This window comes from Salvelinus sp. IW2-2015, linkage group LG13 (assembly GCF_002910315.2).
Source record: "Salvelinus sp. IW2-2015 linkage group LG13, ASM291031v2, whole genome shotgun sequence".
Classification (NCBI taxonomy): Eukaryota; Metazoa; Chordata; class Actinopteri; order Salmoniformes; family Salmonidae; genus Salvelinus; species Salvelinus sp. IW2-2015.
The window spans coordinates 19,183,387-19,198,817 of NC_036853.1; the positions used below are offsets into that span (position 1 = coordinate 19,183,387).

General features: G+C 43.6%; 1 protein-coding gene across 3 annotated transcripts in view; it reads right to left on the reverse strand.

Annotated features, from left to right (window-relative positions):
* The window catches only part of LOC111972240 (phospholipid-transporting ATPase IF), a 67,536-nt gene that overhangs the window by 2,084 nt on the left and 50,021 nt on the right, over nucleotides 1-15,431 (reverse strand). For 2 of the 3 annotated variants that reach the window (XM_023999180.2, XM_023999179.2), the window contains one exon: nucleotides 13,562-14,868. In XM_023999180.2, coding sequence (XP_023854948.1) covers nucleotides 14,734-14,868 — 135 coding nt within the window. In that variant the 3' untranslated portion in view covers nucleotides 13,562-14,733. Of the gene's footprint in view, nucleotides 1-3,462; nucleotides 3,600-13,561; nucleotides 14,869-15,431 lie in introns of those variants that run through there. The other variant, XM_023999181.1, reaches the window with a different exon arrangement.

Genomic DNA, 15,431 nt, shown 5'->3' on the forward strand with positions numbered 1-15,431 from the left:
AGACTCCTGTAGAATATAATATAAATCATCTTGTTCATCACTATACCCATTTTATCATCTTTGCATCACAAGTAGCAATACCCTATACGTGCTATATGGATTATAAGACAAAGACAACCGTTTTAAGATCTTGTATGTACATGGTGCTGTATTTCTCGATAAATGTGTATGTTGGTGTGAATTGTCTAGTCTAGTGGTACTCCCACTTGATATCAAGCTATTAGTCCATTGTCTATGGCGATCTATCAGAACAGAAAACCAGGCAAGTAGCAGAATATTAGATTGAATAGTGACGTCAAGGTGATATAACAGCTGCTTATGAATAACGTAGATGGGGGAAGTTGAATATGATCTAGATTTTAGACAGAGAGGTTAAGACAAAGTGCAGCTAAGCAGGAGGAGTAACGTTATAGAAAAGATCAGGACACACATGAACACATAACGTCTGGTTACTCCGCATACATAATACCAAAGGCAGCCCCATGCAACAAGACAGTTCTCTTCTCAAAAGCACCTAAGGCTTCAAATACTTTACTTTATCAAATAAATAGCAAAAAGACTCCTATTCTCATGTTGAGACTACGGTTTTCTAGTACATCTGTCAGGGAGTGTGGTCCCCATGTTTCAGCTGAGGCACACCGACACCAAACACTGCAGCATGTCAAAACACAAGCATCATTCAGTAACAGTACAGGGTACGGTAAAGTAGGGCATATGTACTGCCATGCTGCCAGTCAGCGATGGTGGGGTCTCTCTCCCCCTGTGTACTGGCAGTATCCTAGCATTAAGGCCGGAACAAGTCTCACTGACTATTTTCTTTGAGTGCTCATCTCACCTCAGTGTTGAGAGTGAGGGTGTGAAGTAGATGTGTGGGCTGAGAAAGCATTACACTGGCATCATGCTGTCATTGTCCATAGATACAAAAATACAGTATAACAAACAAGTCAGAGACCAAGAGTACAGTCGTGGCCAAAAGTTGAGAATGACATTCATTTTCAAAGTCTGCTGCCTCAGTTTGTATGATGGCAATTTGCATATACTCCAGAATGTTATGAAGAGTGATCAGATGAAATGCAATTAATTGCAAAGTCCCTCTTTGCCATGCAAATGAACTGAATCCCCCAAAAACATTTCCATTGCATTTCAGCCCTGCCACAAAAGGATCAGCTGACATCATGTCAGTGATTCTCTCATTAACACAGGTGTGAGTGACCGGGAGGCCCATGGGGTGARGCACAATTGGCCCAGCGTCGTCTGGGTTAGGGAGGGTTTGGCCGGCAGGGATATCCTGGTCTCATCGCGCACTAGCGACTCCTGTGGTGGGCTGGGCGCAYTGCACGCTGACCAGGTCGCCAGGTGTACAGTGTTTCCTCTGACACATTGGTGCGGCTGGCTTCCAGGTTGGATGTGCATTGTGTCAAGAAGCAGTGCGGCTAGTTTGGGTTGTGTTTCAGAGGACGCATGGCTCTCGACCTTCGCCTCTCCTGAGTCCGTACGGGAGTTGCAGCGATGAGACGACTAACTACTACCAATTGGAAACCACAAAATTGGGGAGGAAAAAAAAGGTGTGAGTGTTGATGAGGACAAGGCTGGAGATCACTCGGTCATGCTGATTGAGTTCGAATAACAGACTGGAAGCTTCAAAAGGAGGGTGGTGCTTGGAATCATTGTTCTTCCTCGGTCATCCATGTTTACCTGCAAGGAAACACGTGCCGTCATCATTGCTTTGGACAAAAAAGGGCTTCACAGGCAAGGATATTGCTGGATATTGCAAGGATATTGCTGCAAGTAAGATTGCATTTATCAGATCATCAAGAACTTCAAGGAGAGCGGTTCAATTGTTGTGAAGAAGGCTTCAGGGCGCCCAAGAAAGTCCAGCAAGCGCCAGGACCGTCTCCTAAAGTTGATTCAGCTGCGGGATCGGGGCACCACCAGTACAGTGCATCTGCACGCACAGTGAGGCGAAGACTTTTGGAGGATGGCCTGGTGTCAAGAAGGGCAGCAAAGAAGCCACTTCTCTCCAGGAAAAACATCAGAGACAGACTGATATTCTGCAAAAGGTACAGGGATTGGACTGCTGAGGACTGAGGTAAAGTCGTTTTCTCTGATGAATCCCCTTTCCGATTGTTTGGGGCAGCCGGAAAAAACATTGTCCGGAGAAGACAAGGTGAGCGCTACCATCAGTCCTGTGTCATGCCAACAGTAAAGCATCCTAAGACCGTTCATGTGTGGGGTTGCTTCTCAGCCAAAGGAGTGGGCCCCTCACAATTTTGCCTAAGAACACAGCCATGAATAAAGAATGGTACCAACACATCCTCCGAGAGCAACTTSTCCCAACCATCCAGGAACAGTTTGGTGACAAACAATGCCTTTTCCAGCATGATAGAGCACCTTGCCATGAAGCAAAAGTGATAACTAAGTGGCTCGGGGAACAAAACATCTATTTTGGGTCCATGGCCAGGAAACTCCCCAGACCTTTAATCCCATTGAGAACTTGTGGTCAATCCTCGAGGCGGGTGGACAAACAAAAACACACAAATTCTGACAAACTCCAAGCATTGATTATGCAAGAATGGGCTGCCATCAGTCAGGATGTGGCCCAGAAGTTAATTGACAGCATGCCAGGGTGGATTGCAGAGGTCTTGAAAAAGAAGGGTCAACACTGCAAATATTGACTCTTTGCATCAACTTCATGTAATTGTCAATAAAAGCCTTTGACACTTATGAAATGCTTGTAATTATACTTCAGTATTCCATAGTAACATCTGACAAAAATATCTAAAGACACTGAAGCAGCAAACGTGGAAATTAATATTTGTGTCATTCTCAAAACTTTTGGTCATGACTGTACAAGTAAAAAGCAGAACGAGAATGCTACATCTAACAATGGTCAAATAAATCTAGCGTTACCTCCGTTAGCATTCTCTTGAATAGATTTAGCAGCATAAACACATTGTCATAGATCAATAGAGACTTAGACTCTGAACCTGGGCTTTGCCRACACTGTGAAGGACAAACACACTGACTCGGCAGGCTTTGGAAAAGTTAAAAGCACAAAACTTCAGACAGGTGACAGAAAGCCCCGAGTGAAAGAAGACTTGCATACGAGTACAGACTTAGAAGGAGAGATTACATAGACACATGGCTACATTGGTGAACATGTTGTCCCACTGAATATAGAAGACAAATAGACTAGAAGGACTCCATGAAGTCGATCATAGTATACGAGATAAACATGTATTAAAGAACATTTAAGATCCAGGATCCAGATACTAGTCTCCCTCCCTACAAACCTTTCTCTGTCACTGGGGTGCCTGTCCTACCAGTAAGACCTTAGTCTAGTCTACCTCTCTCTCTACTAGGCTAGGCCTTCACTACTCCTGGGGAGCAGTGGGCTCATCCTGCTCCAGCTTGTAGGAGATGCGCCTGCAGCAACAGAGGCTACAGAGGGTGGGTTCACACCTGTTGGCGTAGGCAGGGTTGCAGCAGCCCATCACTTGCGCCACCATCCGGCCCAGCCGGGCGCACCCGTTCTCCCCCTCTGAGTAGCAACACATGGAGTCCACGCAGCCGATGCCCTGGTAGTTAGTCTCAATAAGCTGCAYAGAGAGAGAGAAACAGGAATGGCGAGGAAGGGGAGACAGAGGGGTGGGCAGAGCACAAKAGAATATTAGAATCAGAACACAGGTCACGCCAATATCCATAAAACAGCCCAATGACTGTCCAGGGAGCCGGGAGGGGATTTGGAGCTCTTCAAAACAATAAGAGGTGGGTGATGATGCACAAGGTGTCGGACACAAATGTACATGGCCAAGCTGGAGGTGAAAATCAATCAAATGAAAAAAACTCAAATCTATACATTTAAAAAAAGTTAAACAATGCAGTATTTTCCAAGGCCAGGCTGTCCTTGTCCCTGGCCTGGCCAAGCCTTGAAGGCACTAATCAAATCACACAGGAGTTACAGGCAGTTGCCATGCCAGTCTGACGTGTGCTTAAAATCCTATTCTCACATTAATCTGTCAGCTCAGCTCCACATAAAAATGATAAATAACGGTGATTCACTCGCAATCAAAGACAATCTACGGCTGCAAATGAATGGCGAAGGCAGAGAATTTTGTGAATATAAAATGCATAGCATTAAGTGGAGGAAAGTCGATTCCTAGGCAATTCTTGATTTTCCCCGAGTAAGCACTGGCGCAGTGAGTGCTTGAGCACTGCTAAAAAGGCAGTCCTGAACACATCCCAAGACTATCGACACTGGTTTGGGGTTACAACGCTCAATTCCCTCCTCTCCCTACCACTCAGAAACTACTGCATATTTGCAACAGCAGCAGAAACAGTGGTAAGAAGAGTGAGAACAAAATAGGTATTAGGCTACACTGCCATGGATGTATCATTCTACAGTATCCTACATTAAACACTGTCCTCCAAATGCTACTGTATGAGAATCTGATGTGCAAAGGCAAGCCGGTTTTCAGGAGATATGTATATTCTTCTCAACAGGACTGATTACATTTACATTTACATTTTAGTCATTTAGCAGACGCTCTTATCCAGAGCGACTTACAGTAGAGTGCATAATTTTTTTTACATTTTACATACTGAGACAAGGATATCCCTACCGGCCAAACCCTCCCTAACCCGGACGACGCTATGCCAATTGTGCGTCGCCCCACGGACCTCCCGGTTGCGGCCGGCTGCGACAGAGCCTGGGCGCGAACCCAGCCCAGCCTGGGCGCGAACCCAGAGACTCTGGTGGCGCAGCTAGCACTGCGATGCAGTGCCCTAGACCACTGCGCCACGCGGGAGACAGGGTTACACAAACATCCTTCATGTTTCCACCTTGACCTGTAGTTAGGGGACCACTAACATGGTTGGAGGTGGTGATGATGATTGACAAGTAACCGTCCAGTMTTTCCAGATTTGTAGAAAAAACATTGTTTGATATAATGACTTTTGCTGGTTTAAAGGCATACATAGACAGACAGGTGAAAAATGACACGAGTCATGATTAAGTAAGGTTGGGTTTTGTTTTCAAAAACTAAAAGCATTGTATTTGGGACAAATCATTCACTAAACCTCAACTAAATCTGGTAATGAATACTGTGGAAATGGAGCAAGTTGAGGAGACTAAGCAGCTATGATGGGTAGAAGTCTGTCCATAATAAAGTGTTGCTCTGCTTTCTTAACAAGGCAGGTCCTACAGGCCCTAGTTTTGTCGTACCTGGACTACTGTCCAGTCGTGTGGTCAGGAGCCACAAAGAAGGACTTAGGAAAATTACAGTGGCCCAGAACAGGGCAGCACGGTGTCCCTTTAATGTAAACGGAGAGCTAACATTAATAATATGCATGTCAATATCTCCTGGCTCAAAGTAGAGGAGAGATTGACTTCATCACTACTTGTATGTGTGAGAGGTATGTTGAATGCAGCAAGCTGTCTGTTTAAACTACTTGCACACAGCTCAGACACCCATTGGGGGAGGGGGGCAGTATTACATAGAGCCATGACCACATGGAAATCTATTCCACATCAAGTAACTTATGCAAGCAGTACAATGTCAGATAAAAAAAACAGCGCAATGGGCTGCATACTGCATTACCACAGACCCGGGTTTGATCCCGGGCTGTATCACAACCGACCGTGAACGGGAGTCCCATAGGGCGGAACACAATTGGCCCAGCGTCGTCTGGGTTACGGAAGGGTTTGGCCAGGGGACTTTACTTGTCTCATCGCGCTATAGCGACTGTGGCAGGCCGGGCACCTGCAGGCTGACCTCGGTCATATGTTGAACAGTGTTTCCTCCCGACACATTGGTGCGGCTGGCTTCAGGGGGCGGGTGTTAAGAAGTGCGGTTTGGCGGGTCATGTTTCAGAGGATGCATGACTCAACCTTTGCCTCCCGAGTCCGTTAGGGAGTTGCAGCGATGAGACAAGATCAAAATTGGGAAGAAAAAGGGGGTAAAATACAAAAAAATGAAAACAGAGCAATATGGGGATGGGTAGACAGGGGAGGATCCACACACACAGAGGCCTGGCCTGGCTGGGCCAGGGAAGCAGTAGGTTTACTACCTTGGCAGCAGCTAATGGGGATCCATAATAAATACAAATACTACCTAGGGGAGCATAGGGCTGGGCCTTGGACGGGGGGAGGAGAAGCAACTAGCAGTTGCCAATTGTCCTCCCCTCGGCTCCTGCCTTCAGCAGAGTCATATTCTGAGCTGACTGAACTCTTATCCTCTTCCATCTGGAAGCACAAAACAACCCATTAAGTCTCATGCACGGAAGAAAACAAGACAAATGAGCACAAAAACCACTCCCACATCCATAGGAGGTAGAGGATAGCCACACCAATCAATTTGTGTCCAAAACAATTAGTGTACACTAACATTTTAATTAGGAGACTGGGCACAAAGATGTTCCAAAGAACCAATGAGCCAGTTTAGTAATTTCAGTGTACTCTCAATTATGTAAATGTATCAATTTTAACTGGATGATTGAGGAATTAATTTAGAATTTGGCTTAGCAATTATTCTGTAAACATGTCAATCCAATTAGGAAATTGATCACTTGCTTTTGGATGGAGTGGTTGTCATTTTCTCTCCTCATTGTGCATATCTTAAGAAAATAATGCTATTGTTTAAAAGCATGCTATCCAGAATATGATCCGGAGATACAGTGAATAAACTACTATGAAAATAGCATTCACCAGCTTTTGCTCACTATAATGTTGGGCCTCAGAATTACTGTATTAGCAGCATACATTAAACAGTCTCAAGCTGTGCTCCACATGCCMTTATGACTGGAACATTATATCAGGGCTGCTGCAGTGAGAGGCTGCTCTGCCCAATGCATAGTGCACTAGGCTAAACTAAAGTGGCATGCAGTTGATGGATGATTTCCTAGAGCCAACATGCAGGGGTGCATAACAAAATGCCTTATCTTTCCCTTTTTTACCCCTATCCCTTTTTCCTAGAAAGCTTGGTTAGTTAGTTTGTCGTCTGCATGGGTAGGCCATCATTGTAAATAAGAATTTGTTCTTAACTGACTTAGTTAAATAAATAAATAAAATCTTATAATAAAAATGTAGCAGGGCCCCTCCTACTCTACCTAATTTTGCCCAGCTGATTCTTGGCTCTGGAAAGAGGCTGCAGTGCGATGAAGTCATCACCTATGACGACTCGATTGGAGTACATCTACAGAGCAGAGGGAAGGAGGCAAGGGCGCAACACAGAGAAGGTCAGTTAGGAGGGAAGATGACATACAAAGTAGACACAAACAGAGGCTGATCATAACACACTCATACAGACACACACCAGCCTGAGAAAGGAAGAAAATCATCTATCACAGAGACAGGAAATGAGACTCAACCCTGAGAAAGAGCTTTTATCTTCTAAGACCCACTGAGCAGCACTTTAATACTTAACTTTCTCCATCACAGATGCTAGAATTGCTGACTCGCCAACTATTTGATGCAAAAAAAGGCTTAATACGTGTAAGTAAACAAACAAAAAGAGGGCGTGTCAATATCAACCTTTTAAGCAAAGAGGAAGTTGTGACCACAAAAATGGAACTGTTCAAGAGGCTGTTTTCAAAAAATAGTTTGTTCAGCAATATGCTGCTACCATATGGCATCCACTGTCTAGCTCTCCCACGCTACAGTAGATTAAGATCAGGAACAGAGATGCACCCGCTTTGTTTGGAGCATGCCTTTGTCAGTTGCACAGTGAATTGTTCTTGTGTTGTCTGTGAGGTGAGAAGCCATGCTTTGGTGTCATGCGTTTCCTGTCAGTGTATAGTTTATTACCGCAACCCACCCCTTCCCCCTCCTCTCCCCTGTCCCTGGGTGTCCTACCTGAGACTTCTGGGTGCTGGTGGGCTGGAGGTGCCTATAGATCACCTTCTTGATGATGTCGGGGAAAAGGCAGGCGATGAGGATGATGATGATGGCGAACCAGGCAGAGCCGCTGGAGAGCAGCTGGACAAAGACAAAGTACATGTCCTGGGTGTGGAGGAAAGGCCTGGAGYGGGGCAAAGGTCAGAGAATCACACTGTTAGCCAGCCAACATCTGTTCAGGCTTAACTAACCCTGTGTGTAGAACACCCTTTGAGTACAGCCTGGAATAGAACTTCAAGGTTTGACTGTCTGGGATAGACAGTCCCTGAGGTGAAATTCTAAGTAGACTGTATGCCACATGCAGTACAATTACACTTGTTGGTCTTATCACATACTATATAATGAAATGTCATGTGTATTAGAGATACACAGGTTGTGTGGGAAAGAGATGGCAGTTCAGCTCACCAGATGATTCCCCCATAAAACAGYGAGAAGATGAAGTAGAAAGCGATGGAGCCCCAGGTAACAAAGTGATTCATCCACGTCCAGAAGTGGGTCTCCAAGGCCAGCTGTCGACAGAGTGAAAAAAAGAAACATAGTTTGGTCAGAAAAGCATGTGAAAGGTCATAGGAGAGTGAGGTGACTGACAACAATATCAAAAAGTGACAGATTTCATGTGGGATTGCTTTAAGAATTATTTATGAATTGAAGAATTGCAAAAACTCCACTGACATTATTTACCTTCAATGTAACAGTGATAACCATTACTGTGAATACCAAAGTGCCAAAGGTCCAGTTTCCAAACATCTACAAGAAAAATTAAATAAAACATTTAAGAATTTTCAAAGAGACAATACAATGGCTTAACATCCATCATAGGAAAACTGCTTTAATAGTAATGTAGATCGAGTCACGTGTTAGTAGTCACATATTTCTAGAAGACTAGGCCTAAGCCTTCTAAGCTAAATTGCTGACAAACTTGTGAAGACACTGGAAGTTACTGACTCGTCATCACTCACCCCTTGAGAAACACGGCACATCAAAAGCATAACCAAGCAGGGTGTTCATACAGAATGGACCAATTACAGCAACAGATGTTAGGGGGGTAACTATGACAGGGCTATGCATCAACTGATTCAGTCAACTCTTACCAGTTGTCTGTTAGCTCTCAAAATCTGATGACATGCAGAGCATGAAAAGAGGGAGGAGGTGAAGAAGAGAAATGAACAAAAAAGAGCAACATGGCAAGTGCTTTTTCAACAACATCAATCTAGTAGAAAGACTGACACAAACAGAAGAGACAGGAGAGAGAGAGGGCTGCAGCCCAAATAGAAAAATAAAAAACAGCACAGCCTCCTAGAACAGTCTCGAATTTACTGCCATCACACTGCCTAACTTAAACTGAAAAGGAAATATTTCATATTACTGTGCACCTTGGTAAAAMACCCAATCAATATTCCCAGAGATCCACACAGAACATTCAAAATCAGGTTCAAAGTCAAGTTCCCCTTGGAGCCAAGCCAGGTGGGGGGTGTGGATCTCCTTACCCTTTCCTTCCCCGGCAGAACCACTACCAGAGGTAGAACAGATAGTACAGTACATGCTGCCCAGCCCACCTCACCTGCCCATTCCCCATGAGAGACGTGTCCTCCCCCATCAGGATGTAGGAACCAAAGAAGAAGACAAAGGCATGGCAGAAGCCCAGCAGTGTCCAGTACAAAAAGGTCTTGAAGGAGAGGAGGGAATTCTTGCTGATGTCTCTGTTGGTGTGAAAGGATACAAAGCAACATGGTTCTGTCCGTAGCAAATGCTTGTTGTGTTTTCATGTAATTGCATCCAACGGAGGTACAGCCTCATTCTGTATGGAAAAAAATATGTCAAATAGAACACCATGTCCTACCTGTAGAGCACTGGCTTACTCTGCAGCATGTGTGGATGGACCTGTTGCTCAAACAGGCTGTACACCAGTATGGGCAGGGAGGTGAAACAGATGTTGTAGAGTGTCAGGTAAACGCTGTCATACAGAGTCTGGGGAAACAGGGACACAAAAACGAGTTAGGACAAGGTTGCCACATAACCCCGGGCCATGTACAGCACAGCACATACACCTGCCAAAAAAATCACTTCCGTTCTTTATCCAGCATCAACTAGGGACGACATTTGGCTAATTTATACTGTATGTTGATGATCCAAAGCTGGACAGTTTGAGTTGTTGATCCCTCAATGGAGATAAAGCTACACGTGGTACCTTCAGAACAACAGGGATGTTTATCACACAGAACACACTACACTGACACAACACTTAAAAAGCAACAGTAATAAGGGACCACAAAAAATGAACAAATAGAACTAATGAGACATTGAAAGACACTTACTTGTTGTGAAAACAGACAGAAGAACTGGTATAAAAACTGGGGCGTAATAAAGCACACATTCTAAAAGAAGACAAAAAGGGATTTAGACCCGAGACAAMKACATCTAGCTCCTGTATTGATTATCATTGTGTAAGACACCGCAACGCATCCTTGAACATAGAACTCACCTTGTAAAAAAAGTACTGTACAAGGGTTGCAATTCTAATGTAGTAGAAGTGGCCATGGACGAGCAGTAACTTGGAAAGGAATCTAAACCTTGCTATTGCATAGTCACTGTTTCGTACTGCTTGTCTTCCCTCCTTGCCCATGATACCTGAAATGTTTTTAAAGTCTGTTACTAGTCACTTTGTTCTGAAACTACAAGCAAAATGCACTATTGAGTAATGGGTTATTGTAATTTGATAGGGTGGAGGACTTGAAAATAAAGGAGAGCCGCACACTCTAAGKGCTCAGATGCAAAAATGTAATGTCCGACGTTTCGACAGGCAAGCTGTCTTCATCAGGGTATAATCACAAACACTGCAGGGTGACTCGTTCATATAGTGTCAAAAGACACACAGGTGTCGGTAATCATGGCCAAGTATGGCCTAATATTATTGGTTAATTCTCAAATACTAAAATGACAAAGAAAATACAAAAAAAACAAATGGATAGCATACAATTTAGATTCAATGTAGACTACATAAGCCTACAAACAATTACAAAGTCACAATAATCACAAGAATGGCTTCAGATCAAAGTCTACGTTGAGACCGAAGGGAACAAGGGTCTTTAAATTAAAGATCCAGGCAGCCTCTTGTTTTAACAATAAATGATCGAGGTCACCCCCTCTCCTAGGGAGGGTGACATGTTCAATGCCAATATAACGCAGAGATGAAATCGAGTGGTTTGCTTCCAAAAAGTGGGCCGCAACTGGGCAAGTCGAGTTTTTGCACCTACGGTGCTACGATGCGGAGATACGTACTTTTAATTCACYCTTTGTTTTACCCACATCATTTTTACCACAAGGACAWGTTGTAAGATAAATAACTGCCTTAGTGGAGCACGTAATGACACCTTTTATTGGGATCTGTTTCCCTGTTTGTGGGTGTTGAAGGATCTGCATTTATAAGTGCCATTGCATTGAGCACAGCCATTACACTTATAATTTCCATCCAGTAGGGGCGCAAATAGACGTTGTTCAGGGATATCTTGGGGTGGTAAATCAGAGTGTACCAATTGGTCTGAGATTTCTGCCCCGCGAGAATACGACCAAGGGAAGGTCCGAAAACACATTACCGAGACTATCATCGGATCTTAGAATGTGCCAATGTTTGTGAACGATTCCCTTAATTTGTTCAGAGCACTTTGAATAGCGGGTAGTTAGAACGCAAGAATGCTTCTTTTTGAGAGACTGACCTTGAAAAAGGTCATGTCTCGTTTTGTTTAGAATTTTCTCAATGTAAATATTAATCTGATCATATTTGTACCTCCTCTCCTTGAATTTTCTTTGCGTCTCAGCCATATTTCTGTCGAAATCTGATTGWTTTTTGCAAATTCTTTTGATTCGACAGAATTGGCTATAGGGCAAACTATTTTTGAATGATCTGAAGCCATTCTTGTGATTATTGTGGCTTTGCCATTGTAATTGTTTGTAGGCTTATGTAGTCTAAATTGAATCTATGATCGTATGCTATCCATTTGGTTTTTTGTATGTTCTTTGTATGTCATTTTAATATTTGAGAATTAATCAATGATATTAGGCCATGATTACCGACACCTGTGTGTCTTTTGACACTATATAAACAAGTCACTCTGCAGTGTTTGTGATTATACCCTGATGAAGACAGCTTGCCTGTCGAAATGTTGGACATTACATTTTTGCATCTGAGAGTGTGCGGCTCTCCTTTATTTTCAAGTTTTCCACTCCGCTAGCCAGCACCTCGCCTAAATAGGTGTGCGTTTCTTTTTCCTCTAGGGTAGAGGACTTACCTATGCCAACATGGGCCTCTTGAATCATGCTGACATCATTGGCTCCATCCCCAATGGCTAAAGTGATGGGTTTCTCTGGAGACGTTTTCAGCAATCTCACCACCTGCCAAGCACAGAATTCTCATTAAGCAGCCCAAATGAGACCAGGAGCATGTCCATGGCAATTAGCCTTTACTGTAACACCTGCTACTTCAGATAAAACCACAACACTGGCCAGATACTCTACTCTCCCCAGCCATGACCACAACTTTAAAAGTCTGAGAAACCAAAAGACAAAACTGAAATTGCTAGCCATCTTAAGGAAGTTTTTCTAAACAATTTCAGTAAGTGTCACGTAAGTGCACTGTTGTACGTGAGTTGTAAAGGAGTCTATAGACCTTATGCAAACTACGGAAACACAGCGCAACGTACTTGAATGTCGTTTTGTGTCACAAAATGGGCGGTTCCTTGAAGAACATAGTTCTGCCTATGTTGCTACGTCGACAAATCACATTTTGGACTGCCCTGGGACTTTAAACCATGAACCAAATATTAGTATCCCCCCAACAAAAAGGTATTTTGTTGAGAAGTGAAACAATAAAAACAGCTGGTAGCCATGTACCTTTTCTCCGTAATATATGACATTCTATTTTTAGCTGATGGGAACATATCAAATTCCGATAATGTTGTAGGTTACACTGGCAAGTATAACAATATTTGCCAGGGCACATTATTTAATTATAAATCTCATTTTTTCACATTGAATCTAAAAAGGGTAGTTGTTTTGCTGTGTTTTTAGCTAGGCTAATGCCCTCTAGCTACTACTAGCAAGGGAAGACCACTCTTAGTTTTATTCACCACAAATGAGAAGACAATTTTTTTTTTAAATAAACTCTGCTATCGCCCCCTTGTGAATGGGAGTCTAGGAAAGACGGACCGGCATCATGTCATCAAAAGGTTGCTCCAAAAAACCTGATTCACCCAGGCGCACACATACGGTAAATGACCACTGTTGTAATCATAAATCATCTACTTCAATCACGTTAATTCTACTAGCAGGTGTTATGTATTACTACAAAATGATTTATACTAATATACTATTATTGCTAATTTATTTAGCCAATTATCTTTACATGAACAATATATTTGTTTTAAATACTTGAGGGCATGAGAGATATGAGATTGGCGCTGTTGACTGATTCATTCATAAAGGAAAGCCCTAAAGGCTGGGAGTGACAGTGAGGGGACTTGCCTTGGCCTTCTGCAGAGGCGCCATGCGGCAGCACAGCACGGCAGAGCAGTTCTTGCACACCTCCATGAAGAGCTTCTCGTGCCCCCGCAGTGCCAGAGACAGGCTGGCCCCGTCCACCACNCCAGTGTTTCCAGATTTGTAGAAAAAACATTGTTTGATATAATGACTTTTGCTGGTTTAAAGGCATACATAGACAGACAGGTGAAAAATGACACGAGTCATGATTAAGTAAGGTTGGGTTTTGTTTTCAAAAACTAAAAGCATTGTATTTGGGACAAATCATTCACTAAACCTCAACTAAATCTGGTAATGAATACTGTGGAAATGGAGCAAGTTGAGGAGACTAAGCAGCTATGATGGGTAGAAGTCTGTCCATAATAAAGTGTTGCTCTGCTTTCTTAACAAGGCAGGTCCTACAGGCCCTAGTTTTGTCGTACCTGGACTACTGTCCAGTCGTGTGGTCAGGAGCCACAAAGAAGGACTTAGGAAAATTACAGTGGCCCAGAACAGGGCAGCACGGTGTCCCTTTAATGTAAACGGAGAGCTAACATTAATAATATGCATGTCAATATCTCCTGGCTCAAAGTAGAGGAGAGATTGACTTCATCACTACTTGTATGTGTGAGAGGTATGTTGAATGCAGCAAGCTGTCTGTTTAAACTACTTGCACACAGCTCAGACACCCATTGGGGGAGGGGGGCAGTATTACATAGAGCCATGACCACATGGAAATCTATTCCACATCAAGTAACTTATGCAAGCAGTACAATGTCAGATAAAAAAAACAGCGCAATGGGCTGCATACTGCATTACCACAGACCCGGGTTTGATCCCGGGCTGTATCACAACCGACCGTGAACGGGAGTCCCATAGGGCGGAACACAATTGGCCCAGCGTCGTCTGGGTTACGGAAGGGTTTGGCCAGGGGACTTTACTTGTCTCATCGCGCTATAGCGACTGTGGCAGGCCGGGCACCTGCAGGCTGACCTCGGTCATATGTTGAACAGTGTTTCCTCCCGACACATTGGTGCGGCTGGCTTCAGGGGGCGGGTGTTAAGAAGTGCGGTTTGGCGGGTCATGTTTCAGAGGATGCATGACTCAACCTTTGCCTCCCGAGTCCGTTAGGGAGTTGCAGCGATGAGACAAGATCAAAATTGGGAAGAAAAAGGGGGTAAAATACAAAAAAATGAAAACAGAGCAATATGGGGATGGGTAGACAGGGGAGGATCCACACACACAGAGGCCTGGCCTGGCTGGGCCAGGGAAGCAGTAGGTTTACTACCTTGGCAGCAGCTAATGGGGATCCATAATAAATACAAATACTACCTAGGGGAGCATAGGGCTGGGCCTTGGACGGGGGGAGGAGAAGCAACTAGCAGTTGCCAATTGTCCTCCCCTCGGCTCCTGCCTTCAGCAGAGTCATATTCTGAGCTGACTGAACTCTTATCCTCTTCCATCTGGAAGCACAAAACAACCCATTAAGTCTCATGCACGGAAGAAAACAAGACAAATGAGCACAAAAACCACTCCCACATCCATAGGAGGTAGAGGATAGCCACACCAATCAATTTGTGTCCAAAACAATTAGTGTACACTAACATTTTAATTAGGAGACTGGGCACAAAGATGTTCCAAAGAACCAATGAGCCAGTTTAGTAATTTCAGTGTACTCTCAATTATGTAAATGTATCAATTTTAACTGGATGATTGAGGAATTAATTTAGAATTTGGCTTAGCAATTATTCTGTAAACATGTCAATCCAATTAGGAAATTGATCACTTGCTTTTGGATGGAGTGGTTGTCATTTTCTCTCCTCATTGTGCATATCTTAAGAAAATAATGCTATTGTTTAAAAGCATGCTATCCAGAATATGATCCGGAGATACAGTGAATAAACTACTATGAAAATAGCATTCACCAGCTTTTGCTCACTATAATGTTGGGCCTCAGAATTACTGTATTAGCAGCATACATTAAACAGTCTCAAGCTGTGCTCCACATGCCMTTATGACTGGAACA